Here is a 19,312-nt window from a genome sequence, read left to right on the forward strand (position 1 = left end):
ATTTTACTAGTAGAATAAAAATACTATTTATTTTACTAAAAATTTTTTTACTACTTTTACTAAGTACTAGTAAAAAAAAAGTACTTTTTTTTTTTTTACTAATTTTCTACAATTGTTTTTACCATATGTCCAGCTAAAACCTGTTATTATCATCAATACCATCTCTGTATCCCAGAAATATAAATCCTAAAGTCACTTTCAGGAAGTAACTCATCATGATGGGTAGCTAAAGGGCCTACCAGCTGAAGCTAGGGATTGCCCACTTCTATGCCCCCAAGCAGGAGTTAACTCTGGGACTCCATTCATTTCATTTGTATTCACTCAATTATCTCGGTAATTATAACTTACGGCATGTAGTCTTTCCACAAGTTTTTGATCACCAAGACAATTTTTAGTATCAAACCAGGAATCAAAATCCTATAGTGGGAAGGAAAAAAAAATTGCAATTAAGTATATGTCTTTCCAAGAAATTAAATATTTATTTAGTTACTGTAGTTTACAGTAACTACAAATGCAAGGAAGAATATGGGTAGGTGCCATAGGAGACATCTAAATTGTTGATGGAGACACAGAAGAAGACAGATAGCCTACAGGCTACAGGGAAACTGAGGTGGTGAAAGAAAGTCAAAGAAAGCTTTGAGAATGGGTAGCATTTAAGTATGAATGCTAAGTAGGCTGACCCAGATAGACATAGAGGGAAAGGCACTGCAGACAGGAAAGGCCAGTAGGAACATAAACAGTTGGAATCCTCAAGAAAATTAACAAAATCTAGTCCTCCACAATCTAATTTAATTCCTAATTGAAGTTGATCCTAAACCATCGTTTAACTATACGAACAGGTAGTGGGGAACTTCCAATCTAAGTAAGAGACAGATGATAACAGAAAAAAAAAAAAGTTATCACACAGACAAGTGAACAAAGGATTAAGCGGGTGTTAAAAACAAGAGACAATGGGCAGCAGAACTTTGTAACTGTCTACAGGCAGGTAATTTGGGCTCTGAGGAGAATCAGGCTCAACCATCCAAATCCCTACAAAGTTCAGATTGTTAGAGCAGCAATTTGTGCTTCTAGCAAAGAGAAAAGGTTATAATCACGTACCATGAACCCATCAGGGATCAGATCCTAATGGCTTCAAAAAATGGATATATGAAACCCTTTTAAAAACATTCTACAGTGTGTTAGCCTGCTTGCTGAAACACTACTCAAAACACCTCAGTGGTGATTTTCCTACGTTAAATGTCTGAGCAAGTTGGCACAGGAGGGGACTTGGGCCAGCTTTGGGCAATATCACATAAGTAGGAGAAGTCACATGTCATGTACATTTAGGTGCTGGCTAACCTTGAAACCTTTCCAGGTGTGTTCAATCTTAAAATGGTTAAGAACTTAAATTCTTAAAAATACTATAAACTCAATCAAGTTCTGTTTTAATAAGCCCTGGCTCCAAATTTCTTTTGAAATCTTATTATCCACTAACTGTGATAGATTCCAATGTGGCTCTCTGCAACAATGAGATGATTTTCAAGGCAATTCTCTAATAAACGTGAGATAGAAAGTGCCAACTGCATCCAGAGAGAGAACTATGGAGACTGAATGTGGATTGGAGCATAGTATTTTCACCTTTTGTTGTTTGTTTGCTTATTTGTTTTTCTTTCTAATGGTTTTTGCCCTCTTGATCTGATTTTTCTCATGCATCATGAATATGGAAATATATTTAGAAGAATTGTACATGTTTAACCTCTATCCTACTGCTTACTGTCTCGGGGAGGGGAAAGAAAAAGAGGAAGGAAGAAAAATTTGAAACACAAGATTTTGCAGAGGTGAATGTTGAAAGCTATAGTTGCATGTATTAGGAAACAAAATGCTAACAAAAAATAGAAAGTAATAAAAAAAGAAATATCATTCAACTTATAAACAGGTATTTGTCAACATGAGAAAATAAAAGCACATGGCTTAAACATACCTCTGAAGAATTGAAGACATCAGGCAGCAAGAAATTGAGCAATGCCCAGAGCTCATGCAGATTATTCTGCAATGGTGTACCAGTCAGTAACAAGCGGTTTGTGGTCTTGAACTCCCGAATAATCTCAGAAAGCTAGAAAGATAACACATAAATCAACAGTTCTCCTTAACAGGGTACTGAGAGATTTAGTTCTCACTCTCAAAAAGCTTTATATGGAACAAAACATCAAGGAAGTTACTAGGTTCGAGCACAGCAAAATGCCCATCTCTGTGCTTACAGACCACAAAGGGTAAGCACAGCTGAGACAGTCTTCAAGAAGTTCAGGGTTACCGAGATCAGATTTGACTATCTCCCTGGAGGCAATGTTCAGCATCTTTCTCTCATGGTCTCCTCATGGCCCACCAACCTTGTTCACCCCCAAACCTGACGACCTATCCTGAGCACTAAGAGGCTAAAACCAAGTCCAGTTTCATGAACACCCTATATTAAGTTCCTAAAACCTAGAGGAAACCTGAAACTTAACTATGAAATGGCATTTAAGTTTTGCTTCTCAAGGGAAAAGCCAGATTATTAAAATGTTTCAAGTTAACTGCTAATGATAACGGCCACACTGATAAACGATTTTTGTAATTCTTTGGCTGCCCTTTTCTGAATACAACAAGCAAAGCACCATCACATTGCTTTACAATGGGCACTGTATTCGATATGAATCTAACATGTACCTATGAGAGGTTCTACTGTAATTCTGCTTCCCATTAAAGTATCCAAGTTGTCCAAAGAGACTATTCACCCTAACGTGAAAGCAGTTTTCCCAAGTACTGCCAGAAATAAATGGCAAGATTGTCAACACATTTCATTATGATTCACAATCCTAATTTTACTTTCATAATTGCAAATGGTCAAGAAAATATTTTTTAATCAAACGCGCTGTCTCAATAAAAGATAAAAATTACTTTGAAATTATAAATTAGTTTATTAAATATAAGTGTTGCATCATATTAGTTTTAACTTAAATGTAAGGGAAATAATCACTGCATTCCCAATACCTTTTGCATTTTAAACCCCATTAAACTCTGCTCTTATCTTCAGGGATGAATTCTAAAAAATTTGATTTCCAACAATATCACAATTCAAATCTACCTTTAGACACAGATTCATTATTATGACCTATCATGATCAAATAATAATAATGGTTTTTATAAAAACTTCAATAAAGAGAATGATCAGTAGCTTACCTTGGACTTTTCATTCTTAATTCTGTGAGCTTCATCAATGACTAAGTAGTGCCAATTAAATCTTTTGAACAGGGCCCTTTCTTTGATTACCATTTCATATGATGTGACACACACTTCCCATTCTCCTGGTATTATTGTATCGCGAATAAAGGTAGCCTGTTACAGAATAAATTTGTTTCCATTAGAATGTCATTATTTAAGATCATTAGTAAATTCTTTCCAAATCACATATTCTTAGCAAGCACCAGAGGATGCTTCTGGGAAAACTGAATAGAGTATGGCCAAAAAAGGGGGGGAGTTGGAGCCTCATATTATATAAACAGAAAGAACCCTAACTGGACAAGTGACCTAAGTATTTTTTAAAATCATTAAAAATGGCAAGTAAAAGGAAAAATATATTTGTTTCAACTATAGAAGGAAAGGAAAGTTTTATCAAATAAACAGAAGAAAACATTAGAGACAAAAATCAATGATCTTGATTATATAAAATGCTTTGGGGAGGAGTTAACGAAAAACCTTTAAAATGAAAAGAAAACAGATTGGTTTAAAAATTGTTTTTAATATACCAAAAAAAATTACTCAGAATCTATAAAGGTACTACTGCCCAGCTGTAAGACTGATAACACACAATCCCCAGTGTGAATTGTCAAGGGACATAAACAACTTGTGAAGGTATAAATACAAACTATTAGTAATCTCGTGAAAATATGCTCAAATTTCCCAATAATCAGAGAAATGCATACCAAGACAACCTTAAGATGTTACCTTGTATCTACTACAACTATTAAACTCAATGTTGTCATGGCTGCAGTGGAATATTTTGGTACAATAAAAATATAATCACAATTCAGAAGTATATAGGAAAGGGTCTAAAAGGGTCTATAAGAAGATAAAGTATAAAAAAGAGACCCAAAGCTTTAAATACCCACAAAAGATATCTAAAAAAAGGAGGGGAAGAAAAAGAAGGCAAGAAAACAGGCCCCAAGGGGAAAGACTATTCTCCTAGAGGAGAATAGTCAGTTTGCTAATTCCCTTGAAGGGAGAGGGAGGAGAATGTTTGTTTGGAGGTTGTCTTTCCCTACCTCAGAAGATACTGGAAATCCAGCAGCCTTTAATGGCCCCAATCCCACTGCTGATCGGGACAGAAGCTTTGACTTGCTCCATTTTCTGACTTGAGCAGATTATTTTGGTTCTGCCTTTTTACAGGCTCAGTGATTTGAGTAAGATTTTTCTCCTTGTTTTATGTTTGCTGGATTGTTTTTCTTTGTTTTTTTATCCAAAGGCCAAATATACAAATATTTTCAGTTGACAAAAGTCAGTCTTAACAATTAAAAAAGAATTGTCTACTTTAGTAACTCCAAACATTTTAGAATCTAAAGTCTGAGAAAACATGCCCCCTGGTCCCTACAAGAATGAATTTTATATGTTTAAATAATGTATTGAGGTTCGGGGAGCTTCTTGTAAAAAATGCAAGTGCTAATATCTACCAGTGAATGTCTGATGGGAGAGAAAAAGGGCAGAGGGAGAATTAGCAGGAAAAAGAGGAGCAAAGTTGGCAAGTTGTCATGGATCCAAACAATGAAAAGGCAGGATGACAAAAGAAAGACCGGGGCATCAAGAACCTAAAAATCCAAGCTAACATGATGGGATCAAGATGAAAGATCCAGATAGAACAGGAGTTGAAGAACCTACTAAAGCAATTCAAATAATCACAAGGCTGATTATTTAGGTCAATATTATGGAATAATGTCTAGGGAAGATAGAAAAAAATGATGAAGGTGAAAGAGAAAGTGATATATAATATAGCATATATCTCATGGCAAAGATGTTTAAAACAGTTTTGACCAAAAATTAGAAGATATCAAGGGTAAGTAGGAGTCCTTCCTGTACCCAGAATCAGAAGAGGGCTGGCTAAACCCTAGACTAGAGAACATGAAGGGGATGTGAGCTGAACGTTTTCAATCCCAAGCAAGCCAACAATCAGGGTGAAATTGACTGAAGAAATCAAAGGTCACATACCCTGAATGCTGGACCTGATACAGGTCAGAAGGAATCACAAGAAATTAACATGAGGCAGTGAAGGGCCAACCTAATACAGGAAGACTACAATCCTGCTGATGAGTAACTGAACTTAACCAGTAGGATTCTTTCTATAGTCAATGAAAAATAACCATGACAATTCACTGAAAGTCTCCCAAGTGCAAAGGAGTTGATTAAACTAAGGAGAGAATATGGAAAATCTTGGATTGGGGAGTGGAAAGGAAGGAGGGCGTGTCCATCTTAGCAAAGTGAAAATCTGACTTTGTGATTTGTGCCACCTGCTGGTTCTTCCACATTTTGCACAGCATGTGATTTTAGTCTTTTTTCATTTAAAAGAATTAAAATTATGCTTTAAGATGTCTCAACCCTTAAATCGTAACAGTCCATCCCCTATATTTTTTTCAGCTAAGGGCACAGAGGGGAAATCACTTTCCCAAACTTCTACAAGTAGTGACAGAGCTAGGCCTCAGAAACAAATCTGATACTCAGGCCCATGTTTTGTGCATACCGTGTTGTTCTAGAGATACGTGAACAGGTCACAAAACCCAGAAGCCAATCAGTACTTTGCATTCTTGAAGGGCTGGGCTGGTACTACACATGGATGGTGAGGGTTAACCCTACCGATTTCGCCAAAATAATCCCCAGCTATCCCAGAAAACAACTAACTTTGCATTACTGAAATAATGATTTTTGACAACACTGGGGGGGAAAGAAAGTGAAATAACAGGGAAAAATAATCCTGGATGAGTTAACCTTTCTCTAATTAACGATTCTCTCTTATATACCTATGTCATTCTTACCTGCCTCCATTTGTTATTTGTTATTATGCTAGGGCCTGCTGGACACTGGACACGATAAAGGTGGGACTAAGTTATTTTATGCAATGGCCACGCTTTCTGTCAAGGAAGCTTCCCCACCTGTAGTATGCTCCAATCCTGGGAGAGGTGGTTGTAGAAAGGAGAACCTCAAAAGAGAACCATTAAGAACTACTATTTCTGAATGTTTCATTGTACAAGAGCCCACATTTGAAATGACTGTATCTAGAGGAAGATCAATATGTTAATAATGCAGATAGATGCAGATGAGTAAGAGGTTCAATAGCCTGGAGACGTGAAAGTCAGAATAGATCCCACGCCCACCCCTCGGGTGCCTAATTTAATTCTTCAGGCAGACAAGGGAAGAAAAGAACCTCTATTTCCAAATTCATAAGCTGAATATTTTAGTATATGAATGATTTATAAAATTAAGTCTAAATCAAGTAATTTTTCTCAAGATAAAATGGAGAGAATTACATAATTCATCGTGTTCCATACTTTGGAGGATAGCTCTTTATAACCCACACAGAACAGAGTGAATCCTTTATCTGAACTCTGTTCTCTAGAGGCAGAATCCTGAGACAAGAAAAGCTACCTATGTTCTCCAGGGCTGATTGTTTCATTCGATATTTGTGCAAAAGCAATTACACATCAAAGTACTAAGTCAACTGCTTATTAATAGGATGCGTGGACACATCGATGTGTTGCCAAGACTAGGCCAGTTGAAAAGTATTGATGCAGCTGTAAATGCATCTTAGCCCAGGACAAACCTAACTAAAAACCGAGCCTCCTCAACAGAAGGTTGGCCATTAGCAGGAGAATTCTTTGGTCACAGGAAGCCATAAAACAGGTGAAAACAGAAGTGGCCATCGGTCTTGCTGGATCCTATTTAGCTTCTGCTGTGATGATGACAGAGTCAAAAAAAAAAAAAAAAAAGAAGAGATCCTACACAGGACCATAGCCCTAGGGCTAGAGGGGGACCTCAGAGACCAGCTGGTTCCATTTTACAGAAAAAGAAACTGAAGGCCAAATAGTAGAAATTACTTACCCAACTTCACCAACAGGAGCATAGCTCTAGAGCTGGAAGGAACCTCAGAGGCATCTAGTCCAATCCCTCATTTGACAGATGAGGAAATTGAGGCCCAGGGAAGGGAAGTGACTGGTTTAAAGTCACGCACAGTCTTGGTATTAGAGAGAAGATTTGAAACCAGGTCCTCAGATTCCAGAGCCAGTTTTTCCCCTTGTACCACGCTGCCATTCAAGTAGAGACTGTTGAGAATCATACAGTATTTAGGCCATCTAAAAACATGAACTGCTGGTCCCCTAAATGTGAGATTTTTGTTCAAAAAGCAGTCAATACCCTACTAGTATCAAAAAAAACCTTCTGGTAACAAAACCACATACACATGACAGTTTTGCTATTAATCAAAGCAGAAAACAAAGGCTCCAGCTTTTGAAGAGTCAAAAGAAGTTAGCAGGGTTGCTTTTACCATCTACCCAAAGGCAACAAGACATCATTTCATGGACTATTTAATCAGTTCATGTGCAGAATTGGGATTATGAAATCAAAAAAGACTAAAGGCCTAAGTAATCTACAAAAATATCACACTTCATTATCCTACAACCTTCCTCCAAGAAAGCTCCAAGTAACAGATGGTCAAAGGACATGTATACAGTTTTGAAAAGAACAGCAAATTATCAGCAACCCTGTAAAATACTGGTCCAAAATAGAGCACCGGCCCTGAAACCAGGAAGACCTGAGTTCAAATCCGGCCTCACACACTTAACACTTCCTAGCTGTGTGACCCTGGGCAAGTCAGCTTCAATTACCTCAGCAAAAAATAATAATAATAATAATTAATAATAATAATAATAGAGAAAAGCACAGTGAAATTACTAACGTCTCACCTAATTCCCCTCAAAGTATCAAAGATGAGTTGTTTTTTCAATATGGAAATAGTCAATATTGGAGAAGCTATGTGAAGTCTCTAACCACTCTAATTCATTCCCCATTCACCTACCCAAATGATTTCCCTAAAATGTAGATCTCACCGTATCACCAACCCAAACCCTCACTCAATAAACTCCAGTCCCTATTACCTTTGGGATCAACTATAGAATCCTTTCCTTGGCATTCAAAGCCTTTTATAACCTAATTCTCTCCAAGCTTTCTAGTCTTCTTAGGCCTTACGCCTTACTCCATATGCTCTTCCAGCCAGTGACACAGACCTCCTGGCTATTCCAGGACAAGATACTGACTGTATCTCTTGGCTCCAGGCATTTTTCCTGGCTGTCACTCCATGCCTGGCTTGCTCCCCCTTGATCTCTATCTCATGGTTTCCCTGGCTTCCTTCAAATCCCAAACAAAATGCCATCTTCTACAGGAAGCTTTATCCAACCCCTCTTAATTCCAGTGCCTTCCGCCTGTTTGTTATTTTCTATTCATCCTGTGATGTCACTTGTTGGTGCATATCTGTTTTCTTGTTGTGTCCCCCAACAGATTGTGAGCTCCTTGAGGGTGGGTTCTGCCTTTGGCCCCTTTTTAGTATCCCCAGGACTAGCACACAGTAAGAACTTAATAAATGTTTACTGATTGACAATGCACTATTGGAGCTATGAACCTGACAGTTCTCTTAAAACAATTTGGCATTTTGTGAAAAGAGTAACCGAACTATTCACATCCTCCATCCAGCAGTCCCAACACCAAGTGAAAATTCCAAGCATATCAAAAATCAAAAAGTGGGTTCCACGTATACCAAAATAATTAGAGCAGCACTTAGGCATTAATCAATTGGGAGATGGCTAAAGAAGCCATGCTATATGAACGTAATACCACACTCTTGTGCGATAAGAAACAATACCAAGAAAACAGAGAAACATGGGAAGACCTATATACGCTGATACAGAGCAAAGACAGTCAAACCATGGATAAATGGATGACTATAACATTAAACAATGATTACAGTAATTTTAACAAAGACAACACGAAAAGACACCTTAAATAAGATTAAAAAGTGACAACTAATTTCTGTTCCAGAGAACCAATTTTGCAAACAAACCTCCTTTCTCCGAGCACCAACAGATAACCATGCTATCTGATGTTGTCACTGTGCTGTCACAAAACCTGTTGGTTTTGGCAAGACATCTTTCAGCTTCTGTGGAAACTTAAGCCCTAGGGCACACAGTCAGAAGGCTTAGCGGCTCCAGGATGAGAAGGCCATGCTGAAGAACTCTTCATTTTTAACTCAGAAAAGCTCAATGATGAGGAAATGGTGTTTACAGTAAAATGGTATGATATGGTATAAAAACAAAAGATAAAATGAAAACCTTTGAAAAGGTTTTTATTGACAGCTTTCACCTTCATGTCCAAATAAATCCCTTTACCCACCCCTACTCAGTCATCTCCTGTAACAAAGAGTAAAAAAAAAGCAAGAAGAAAACATCACTTCAACAAAACTAAATCTTACAACATAATAGCGTACCGTACCCATAGTCCCCACTTCCGAAAAAAAAGAAGGGGTACATTTCATTCTGTCTCTTCAGGTTCAAGCTGAACCATTATAATTTTTTATAATGTTCTGTTTTGGGTTTGGGTTGCCATGGCTCTTTTCATTTACATTATGGAGGTATCATGTATACTGTTTTCATCAGAGCCATATCATTTCAGCTCAATCTTCCCATGCTTCTCTGAATTCTTCATAGTCATCATTTCTGAGAGCATAGAAACATTTTATTGCATTTATGAACCACAACTTGTTTAGTCATTTCCCAATTAAGCAATCTAGAAGCATATTAAGCACCTATTGTGTACCAGACATTGTGGTGGGAATACAAGTATAAAGAATGAAACAATCCCAACTTGTATAGAGTTTACATTCAAATGGGAGAGACAATAAGTATGTGTAAAAATATACACGCTATAAATAGTGAATAAATTACAAGCATTTGAGAAGGAAGGCACAAGCACAGTTGGGGGGGAAAAAATCAACAGACTTTATGTAGAAGATGTTATGTGGCGTTGGAGCAGTTGTAAGCTGCTCCAACCATTCTGAAGAACATTTTGGAACTATGTTCAAAGGGCTATCAAACTAGGATCCAACAATACCATTACTAGGTCTATATCCCAAAAAGATCAAAGAAAAAGGTGAAGAACTTAGTTGTGCAAAAATACTGATAGCAGCTCTTTTTGTGGTGGCAAAGGACTGGAAATTGAGAGGATATCGATCAACTGGGGAATGACTGAACACATTGTAGAATACAATTCTGATGGAATAGTGGTGTATTAAAAGAAACAAAAAGAGGGATGATTCAAAACTTACATGAAGTGATGCAAAGTGAAATGAGCAGAAGCAGCAGAACAGTGTACACAGTAAATGGTGACCTACTGGGAATCAATTAGCTATTCTCAGCAAAACAATAATCCAAGACCATCTCCAGAGAAAGAACTGGTAGAGCCTGAAGGCAGATAAAAGAAACTTTTTCTTGACAATGATCCAAAGGACTCATGATGAAAAATGCTGTCTGCCTCCTGATTAAGAAGTAATGGAGGGGCAGCTAGGTAGCACAGTGGATAGAGCACCAGCCCTGAAGTCAGGAGGACTTGAGTTCAAATCTGGCCTCAGACCCTTAAAACTTCCTAGCTGTGTGACCTGGGCAAGTCCTTTAACCCCAATTGCCTCAGCCCCACCCCAAAAATTAATTTAAAAAAGAACTAATGGAGTGTGAATGCAGATTAAAACCTGTCTGTTAACTTTCTTTATATTCTTGAATTTTTTGGTTTCTTCTCTTTGAAACATAGTTAAGATAGAAATGTTTTGCATGACTAGACATGAATAATCTAGATCAAATTGCTTAGCTTCCTCACAGTGGGGGGGGGGGGGGGAGAGGAAGTACAGAGAGAATTTGGAACTCAATTTTTTTAAAATAAATGCTAAACAACTCTTTTTGTAGTGGCAAGGAATTGGAAACAGAGTGGATGCCCATCAGCTAGGGAAGGGTTAAATAAGTTATGGTGTGAGAATGTAATGGAATATTATTATTTTCTAAAAAATAATCAGCAGGATGATTTCAGAAAAGCCTGAAAAGACTTACATGAACTGATGCTGAGTGAAATGAGCAGAAGCAGGAGATCATTATACATAGCAACAGCAAGGTTATGGGATGATTCATTGTGCTAGACTTGGCTCTTTTCAACAATGACCTAAGGCAATTCCAATAGACTTGTGATGGAAAAAGCCACCCACATCCAGAGAAAGAACTATGGACACAATGTGGAACAAAATTTCATTTTTTTTTTTTGCTAGCGGTGGTGGTGTTTGCTTGTTTTTTTTCTTCTTTCTCATGTTTTTTTTTTCTCACTTTAATTGATTTTTCTTGTGCAGCACAATGAATATGGAAATATGTTTAGAAGAATTGCATATAAATTTAATCTACATTGGACTGCTTACTGTCAGTGGGGGGGGGGGCGAGGTAAGGAGAAAACTTTGGAACACAAGGTTTTTTGTATGGATGAATATTGAAAACTATCTTTGCAAGTATTTGGAAAAATAAACAGCTATTATAAAAAAAAGAAAAGAAAAAGTGAATGCTAAGAAATTTATTTAATGTAACTGAAAAAAAAATTTAATCCTCAGAGGAAAAAAAAATAAGATGGTTCACAAGGAATATCTTAAAAAGACAGAATGACTCTGTGAGAAAAGGCAAAAGACAGCATATTCAGGCACAGGCATAGAGATGGAGTACCTTGTGGGAAGAACTAGAAGAGTTTAGGTGAATCCTAAAGTGTAAGAGGAATAGTAATGTCCAATCAGTCTGGGAAGGTTAGGATCATGTGGCATAAGGCTTTAAAAGCTAAAGCGATGGGTGTCTATTTTGTCTTAGAGGCTGGAATTAACTGAGTAAGGAAATGACACGGTCAGATGACCATTTAAGGAAAATGGCTTTTCATAGCAACGTGTGAGATGTACTGGAGAGGGGAGAGACTTGGGACACAGAGAACAGTTAGAAGACAATTGCAATAGCCCAGCTGAGAGATGACAAGGATCTGAATGAAGGTTATAACCAGGTGGTGAATTAAGTTACAGATTTTATGAAGGTAGAAAAACAGCAAGATAAAATAACTGACTGCCTATTTGGGGTGAGGAATCAAGGATGATGCTGAGATTACAAACCTAAGAAAATGGAAGGATGACAGAAATAAGGACATTTGAAGCAGGGGAGATCTATCTAGGGGAGAAAAGATAATGAGTTCAATTTTCAACATTTTGAGCTTAAGATTTCTCCAGAAATGCCATCCTGATCCAGAGAGAGAACTACTGAGATTGGATGTGGATCAAAGCATAATATTTTCACCTTTTTGTTGTTGTTAATTTGCTTGGTTGTTTTCTCTCTTTTTTTCCCCTTTGATCTGATTTTTCTTGCACAACATGATGATTATGGAAATATGTTTAAAAGAATTGCACACATTTGACCTATATCAGATTGCCTGCTGTCTTTGGGAGAGGGAGGATAAAAGGGGGAAGAGAGAAAAATTTGGAACACAAAGTTTTACAGCAATGAATGCTGAAAACTATCTTTGCATGTATTTGGAAAAATAAAGTACTACTAGGGAAAAACTACTTCTCCAGGATATCCAATTTAAAATGCTAACAGGAAAGGCAAGAGCTGGAATCAAAGCTCTAGGAGTCGCCTGGATACATTGACAGTTAATCCATGGGAGTTTATGAAGTTACTGAGAGGGTGCAATATAGAGAAGAGATGAGGGTTTAGGACAGAACCTGGGGAAAACCCACAGTTAGGGGGCATAACGTGTAGAATGAATCAGCAAATGAGACTAAGGAGTGCTTAGATAGGCCAAAAGCAAACTAGGAAAAAGTGTCACAAAAACCAGGGAGGGGACAGTATCCAATAGGAAGGGTAGGTGACGGTGTCAAATGCATCAGATAGGGTTAGGACTGGACAAGACCAACAGATTTGACAATAAGAGACCATTAGTAATTTTCAAGACGTTTTCTTTGACTCATGAGATCAGAAAACAGATTGTGAAAAGATAAAGGAGTAGGGGAAGAGGAACAAAGGCAGCAAATATAGAACTTTTTCAAGGAATTTTACTGAGAAAGGGAAGAGAAACACCAGATAATGGCTAGGCAAGGCCAAGGGAAGATTTTGTTTTGTTTTGCTTTTTGCTGAGGCAATTGGGGTTAAATGATTTGCCCAGGGACACACAGCTAGGAAGTAATTAAGTGTCTGAGGCCAGATTTGAACTCAGGTCCTAGACTTCAAGGATGGTGCTCTATGCACTGTACCACTTCGCTGCCCCGGGAAGTTTTTTTAAAAGATGGACAAGAGATGGACATATTTGAAGACAGTAAGGAAGAAAGCAATTGATAGTGAAAGATTGAGGATTTGAGGGTGGAGGAAAGGAATGATGTAGTCTCCTGAAGAAAAAGGGGGCAGCAGGAACAAAGACTGGTTTTTAGCAAAAAGAAGGGCCATTTTTCCATCACAGATTGGGGGAAAGAATAAGTAGAAGTCGAAATCAAGGGGGTCTGAGATGAACAGAATAATAGAAGATGTAGCTCACAATGCATGTTCTTAACTTTTCTCAGCAAAGTAAGAGGCAAAGTCCTCAGTTAAGGGAAAAAGAAGGGGGGAGAACTGAACTTAAATAGGAAAAAAAGGATTTAGAATAGCTTCTGAGGGAAATGAAACAGGGAATCAAATGGGGAGAAATCAAAGGACTCCCTTGCCCCAGTGAGATGAAGTTGGAGAATAGGAATTTGTAATATACTGTTGTGATTTTCTCTAATTTCTTCAATGGCTCATGAAGAAGAGCAGAAGAGGTTGATGGTAAAAGGAATTCAGGGCTAAGGTTTAGCAAAAGAAGAATGGCTACAAGATAAGGGCAAAAAAAAAAGATTCAAGAGCAGAAGACAATTGAGAACTGAAATGGCTAACAAATGGGCTGAGGTTGAAAGGGAGGAGTGACATCAGAGCAGGAGTAATGACCTGAAAAAATACTGGAGGGAATGGAGGTTTTGATGGGCTTCTATTTTGTTTCCAGATTCTTGCTCCTATAAATATATTGGTGCATACAGAACCTTTCTTTCTATCTTTAACTTCCTTAGGATATATCGCTAAGCAGTGGATCAACAGGCATGAACATTCTAGTCACTTTTTTCCCATCATTGCAAATCTCCCCAAGCTCCTCCTAGAAATTTAGAGGTTTTTTAAATTTGAGAATTGGAACAACAAAAAACATATCAAAACCTGAACTTGACTAATATCTTGGAAAGCAAATGGCAAGTTGCCAACATTTGAGTGATTTCAGACATTACTATCTGTGTTTCTAGTCAGAACACGATCTAGACAGATGTCCACATAAACCCCAAATCAGAATAAAGGATACAGAAAAGATGCTATGTGCAGCTATAAAAGCTCCTATCCACCAATCAATGTAAATAAATCTTGACTATGGAAACTGGATAAAAATAAAGACCCTGGCTGCTCTTTCCTAGAAAAGTTTAACCAATATTAAAAAGTTACCACAACAAAGAGGTCAAAAGAGTCTCCATACTGTTTCAGTTAGGAAACCCTCGATCTCTTTGCCAAAAAGAGCAAGTCAGGACAATTCAAATTTGTATAAACTCCTACAAAATATTAGAGAGAAAGATGACAAGATTGCAAATAGAATCACCTAGCAAAATAGTGAAAAGTCTTGGAAAGAAAAATGCTGAAAGTTCTCTCCAAGACACATCTAAGCTAAATCATCTCACAATTATGTATTTAAGAAACTAGAATGCAACACGAAGATGAATTAGTATCTCCTTCAATATTGTCCTGTTGTATTGCTATTGCTACCTGTTCTTATCATTGAGGCCATAATAACGGGAGATGGAGATTTGTAAGTGAAACAATAGTATGATAATAATGAGTTCAGAATTGCTTTTACATTTGGTCTCCCTCCCAAAATAATCACTGATGGGTCATTATCATCTTGCAAGGACATTACTATATTAAGGTGTCCCAGGGATTCATGCTTGACCCTGGGCTATTTAACAATATTATCAACAATTTAGATAAAAGTCAGAGGCATGTTTATCACATATGCAGGTAACCAAAAGAAAAGGAAAAGCTAACATATTAGATGACATAAAGAAGATAAGAAGAAATCTTAGGCTGCAACACTGGACTAAATTTAAGAAAATGAATATAAAAGGGGGAAATATAAGGTCTTACACTTGAGATCAAAAAAATGAGGTTCCTAAGTACAAATTGGGGGGAGGTGTAAGAAGACAAGCAATTAATCTAGGAGATCTTGTAAATAGTGGGCTTGATCTAAGTCCACAAAACCATATGACAACCAGAAAAGTGAATGCCATTTTATATATTAAATATGTATACAATATAGACATTAAAAGAGGTGTAGAGTCCAGGACTAGGGAGGTGATAAACTTGCTGTGCTCAGTCCCAGTCAGAGCCTTTCTGGAGTAAGTTAGTAATTCAGTGATAGAATATGCAAAGGAGGACAACCAAGAGAGAGAAGAAGTTCCAATTCATGCCATGAAGATGGGTTGGAGGAACTGGGTATATTTTTAGCTTGGAGAAGAGAAGACTTTTTGGAAAGGGTGGAGAGAGACAAAAAGGAGAGCTATCTTCAAGCATTTGAAAGGCAGTCATCTGGAACACAGATTTGATTCTATAAAAGTCAAAGATTTCAAGATAGAAGGTCAGAGGAGGTCACATTCTGCTTTGTCCCACAGGGCAGAACTAAGAACAATAGGGAAAAGAGGCAAAGAGGTACTTGAGGCTAAATGTAGAAGGAAAACTGCCTAAAAATTAGAGATTCTCCAACAGTGGACAAAGTTGCCTTGGGAGGTCTGAGGTACCTCCTTTCCCCTGGTACCAACAGCTCTACATTTTCAGGTTAAAAATGGCTGCTCACTCTGGAGATGCTGTGGAAGGGATTTCTGCTCAGGCATGGGGGTTTGACTATCAGGCCTCTTCCAATTCAGAGACTGCAGAACAATGAATCCACCACATTTAGACTAACCCCTTGGGGCCAAATGAGAAATCAGAAACGGCGTTCAAGAAAATAAAATCGGAAAGATTGGCTATATCTACAGGAGAAATTTATAAAGGAGGCAAAATGACTTTCAAAAATCCTTAGGATTCCCTCTTTTCTATGGAGAGGTGGAGGACTATGTGGAGAACATTGCATAAACTGCCAGACTTGTTCAATGAGTAATACTGACCTTCCAATTTATCATTTTCATTACAAAGAAGAGGGAGGAATAGATTCAAAAATGAAGGTGACATAAAATAAAAAAGATGATATTTTGCTTAGATGAAAAGTAAAGAAAATCTTTTAAAAACTCAGAAACATTGTAAAGCTCTCAAAAGAGGAAGGTTTCCCCTGAAATGGAAAATACCACCAACTATATCATCATTGCTCCCTCCCAAAAAGTCAACCAAGAAGACATTGATAAGTACTTTCTAATTTCTAAAAAACTTTTATGATTTATGCATATACTTGACGGTATCTTTGATGAAAATACAATATTAATATTACGAAGGGAACAGATTGGCTTTTGCAGACAATTTGCTTAATTAACAGAGGTTTACCAAATACAAAAACTTAGCTGCCCTTGATGAGTTCAAGACACCAGGCCCAGATGAACTACATCTTCGAGTACTGAAAACCTGGCAACTGTGATGGCTGGACCACTGCCAGTGACCTTTGCGAGCCTGTGGAGAGGTTACATCGTAGAAAAAAAAAATTTAAAAACACAAGGACACTGCAGATCGACGATGAGGCAGAGAATTTATAACCAAAGGACAGAAGAGATCACAAAAGACAAAAATAAACCATTTTGATAAATACAAAAGTTACAAGTTTGGCTTTTTATTTTTCACAAAAATCATTATAACTGGAATAAGAGGAGAAATTGTTTAAAGTATCAAAATCAGTATCACTGATTTTATCTCAGTGATCTTTATATCAAATCTCTAAGAAATCTAATACCCAAAATGGAGGTAAATATTACAAATTTAAGACCAAACACCATAATCCAATAGATGAGTGGTCTAAGGGTATGAATAGCTACCAGAAGAAAATTAGTAAACCATCAGAGCCACATATTTTAAAAATGCTTCCAAATTAAGAATGAGATGAGAACTAGAAATAAAAACAGCTCTGAAGTTTAACCTGATACCTGTCATATTGGTCAAGACGATAAAAGATGGAAATAATGTCTAGATGGTACAGTTTAGTAGAGCTGGGTTTAACCCAACAATTCTGAAAAGAAATTTGGAATTTTGAAAGATGTTAAAACGCCATTCATACCCTTAGACTGAGCATTCTAATTCTTGGGCATATACAAAAAGGTCAAAGGCAAAAAGATCCCACATAAATCAAAATATTCCTAGAAGCATTTGTGATTACAAAATTAAGAACAAAACTGGTTAGAAATTCAACAAGATTTAATTTAACTTACATTTTTCTTTACTTTGAACCAGGTGCTGAGGTTATAGAAACAAAACCGAAAGTTTCTAACCTCGAGAGGCTTACATTTGTGGGAAGGGGAGGGAAATTCAATATATACAAAAACAAGTAAATACACAGTGTCTGGGGAAGGGGTGCAGGGGAGAGGTCACTAGCAACTAGGGAAATATGGAAATGCCTCCTCCAGGAGGGGGCATTTTAAGCCTTAAAGGCAGCTGTCCAAGAGACAGAGATGAGCCCATGCAAAACTAGAGTCAGAAATCCCAGTATCTCAATGTTATGTTCATGCCATGGAAGCAGACTTGCATGCTGGGAAGTAATGTACAATTAGTTTGGAAAGAGGTTGGAGCAAGACTGTGAAAGCTTGTAAAGGTTTTGCATTTTATTCTAGATGCAACAGGCAGCCCTGAAGCTTCTTGAGCATGAGTCATGGACTGTAGAAATATCACTTGGGTAGCTGCATGGGGGATGGAGTGGCAAGGAAAGAGATTAGAGGCAGGAAAGTCAGGAGGCCAGCACAAAAATCCAGGGGTGAGGAGGTGAAGGCCTCATCCAGAGTGGCTGTGGAATGAGTGAAAGAAAGGAGAGAGAGACTTGAGTGATGTTGCAGAGACAGAATTGATAAGAACTGGCAAACGATTTCATGGGGGGGGGGGGAATAGAGAATGAGAGGGAAGAAAATAGATGCCCATCAAGTGGGGCACAGCTAAGCAAACTGTGGGATATGAAAAGTAATGGAATATTATCGTGCCACAAGAAACAATGAATATGAGAATTCAGAGGACATGAGAAGAGGATTCAGAGCAAGAGTTCTAAAAGCAGCAAGGCATTTTGTAAAATAAGTGCATGTAAATCAAGGCAGAGCAAAGACAGCACAATCCAGAGACCAAGATACACAATAATTATAATATAAATGAAAACAATACTACAAGGCAGCTAAACTCAGGATAAAGGCAAAGCCCAATGCTGATTCCAGAGAACAAAATGATGAAATACACTTCCCTCATCTTGGCAGAGAGGTGGGGAATTACCAATTTCAAGTGCTATACATGCCACGAAACATGATCGCTGTAGATCGGTTTTGTGTCATTATGGGAGCAGGGACAATTCTGACACATATCTGTAGCGTGAAAAACATAAAAGGCATCCATAAAATTTTTAAAAAGAAAAAAAGATTGTCAAAAACGAGATTAGTGTAGCAGGACTCGAAAGAGGCAAATGCTTTCTCAATTTTCCACAGCAAAATCCACAGCCTTTGGGTTAATGAACTTGACTTTAAAATCTGGAACATACCGTTACAAAGGGATGGTTAGTAAACATTTAGAAAAAGAAGCAATGATTACAAGGAGACAGCAAAACTCAAAAAAAAAAAATTGAAGACCTTACTAACAATTATTTATTGAGGGGGTAGAACAAGTGAATGCTAGTGATATAAACTATTTCTAGATTTTAGCAAAGCATTTGAGAAAATCTGTTGTCATATACTTGTGAAAAAGAGAAGTATGGATCAAACAATACTACAGTTAGGTAGATATGAAATCAGTTGAGTGTCTCTACTCAGAGTAGTCATAAATGGCAGCCATCTCATCTGGAAAGACATTTTTGATAATGTGCTCCAGGGATCTATGCATGGCCCTGGGCTACTTAACATTGTTATCAAGATCTGGATAAAGGTAAACTGATCAAATTTCAAATTTGCAACAACAACAAAAAAAAAAAAACTGGAGGGTTAATAAAATATATTGGAGGAGAGAATCAA

General features: G+C 37.4%; 1 protein-coding gene across 5 annotated transcripts in view; it reads right to left on the reverse strand.

Moving 5' to 3' along the window:
• Positions 1 to 19,312, reverse strand: part of SMARCA1 (SWI/SNF related, matrix associated, actin dependent regulator of chromatin, subfamily a, member 1) — a 117,388-nt gene that overhangs the window by 71,140 nt on the left and 26,936 nt on the right. For 3 of the 5 annotated variants that reach the window (XM_031945206.1, XM_031945205.1, XM_031945207.1), the window contains exons 7-10: positions 16,674 to 16,796; positions 3,196 to 3,351; positions 1,961 to 2,092; positions 349 to 417 (exon numbers count right to left, since the gene is read on the reverse strand). In XM_031945206.1, coding sequence (XP_031801066.1) covers positions 349 to 417; positions 1,961 to 2,092; positions 3,196 to 3,351; positions 16,674 to 16,796 — 480 coding nt within the window. The remainder of the gene's footprint in view (positions 1 to 348; positions 418 to 1,960; positions 2,093 to 3,195; positions 3,352 to 16,673; positions 16,797 to 19,312) is intronic. The other 2 variants (XM_031945209.1, XM_031945208.1) reach the window with 1 other exon arrangement.

Source organism: Sarcophilus harrisii, chromosome X, assembly GCF_902635505.1.
Source record: "Sarcophilus harrisii chromosome X, mSarHar1.11, whole genome shotgun sequence".
NCBI lineage: Eukaryota > Metazoa > Chordata > Mammalia > Dasyuromorphia > Dasyuridae > Sarcophilus > Sarcophilus harrisii.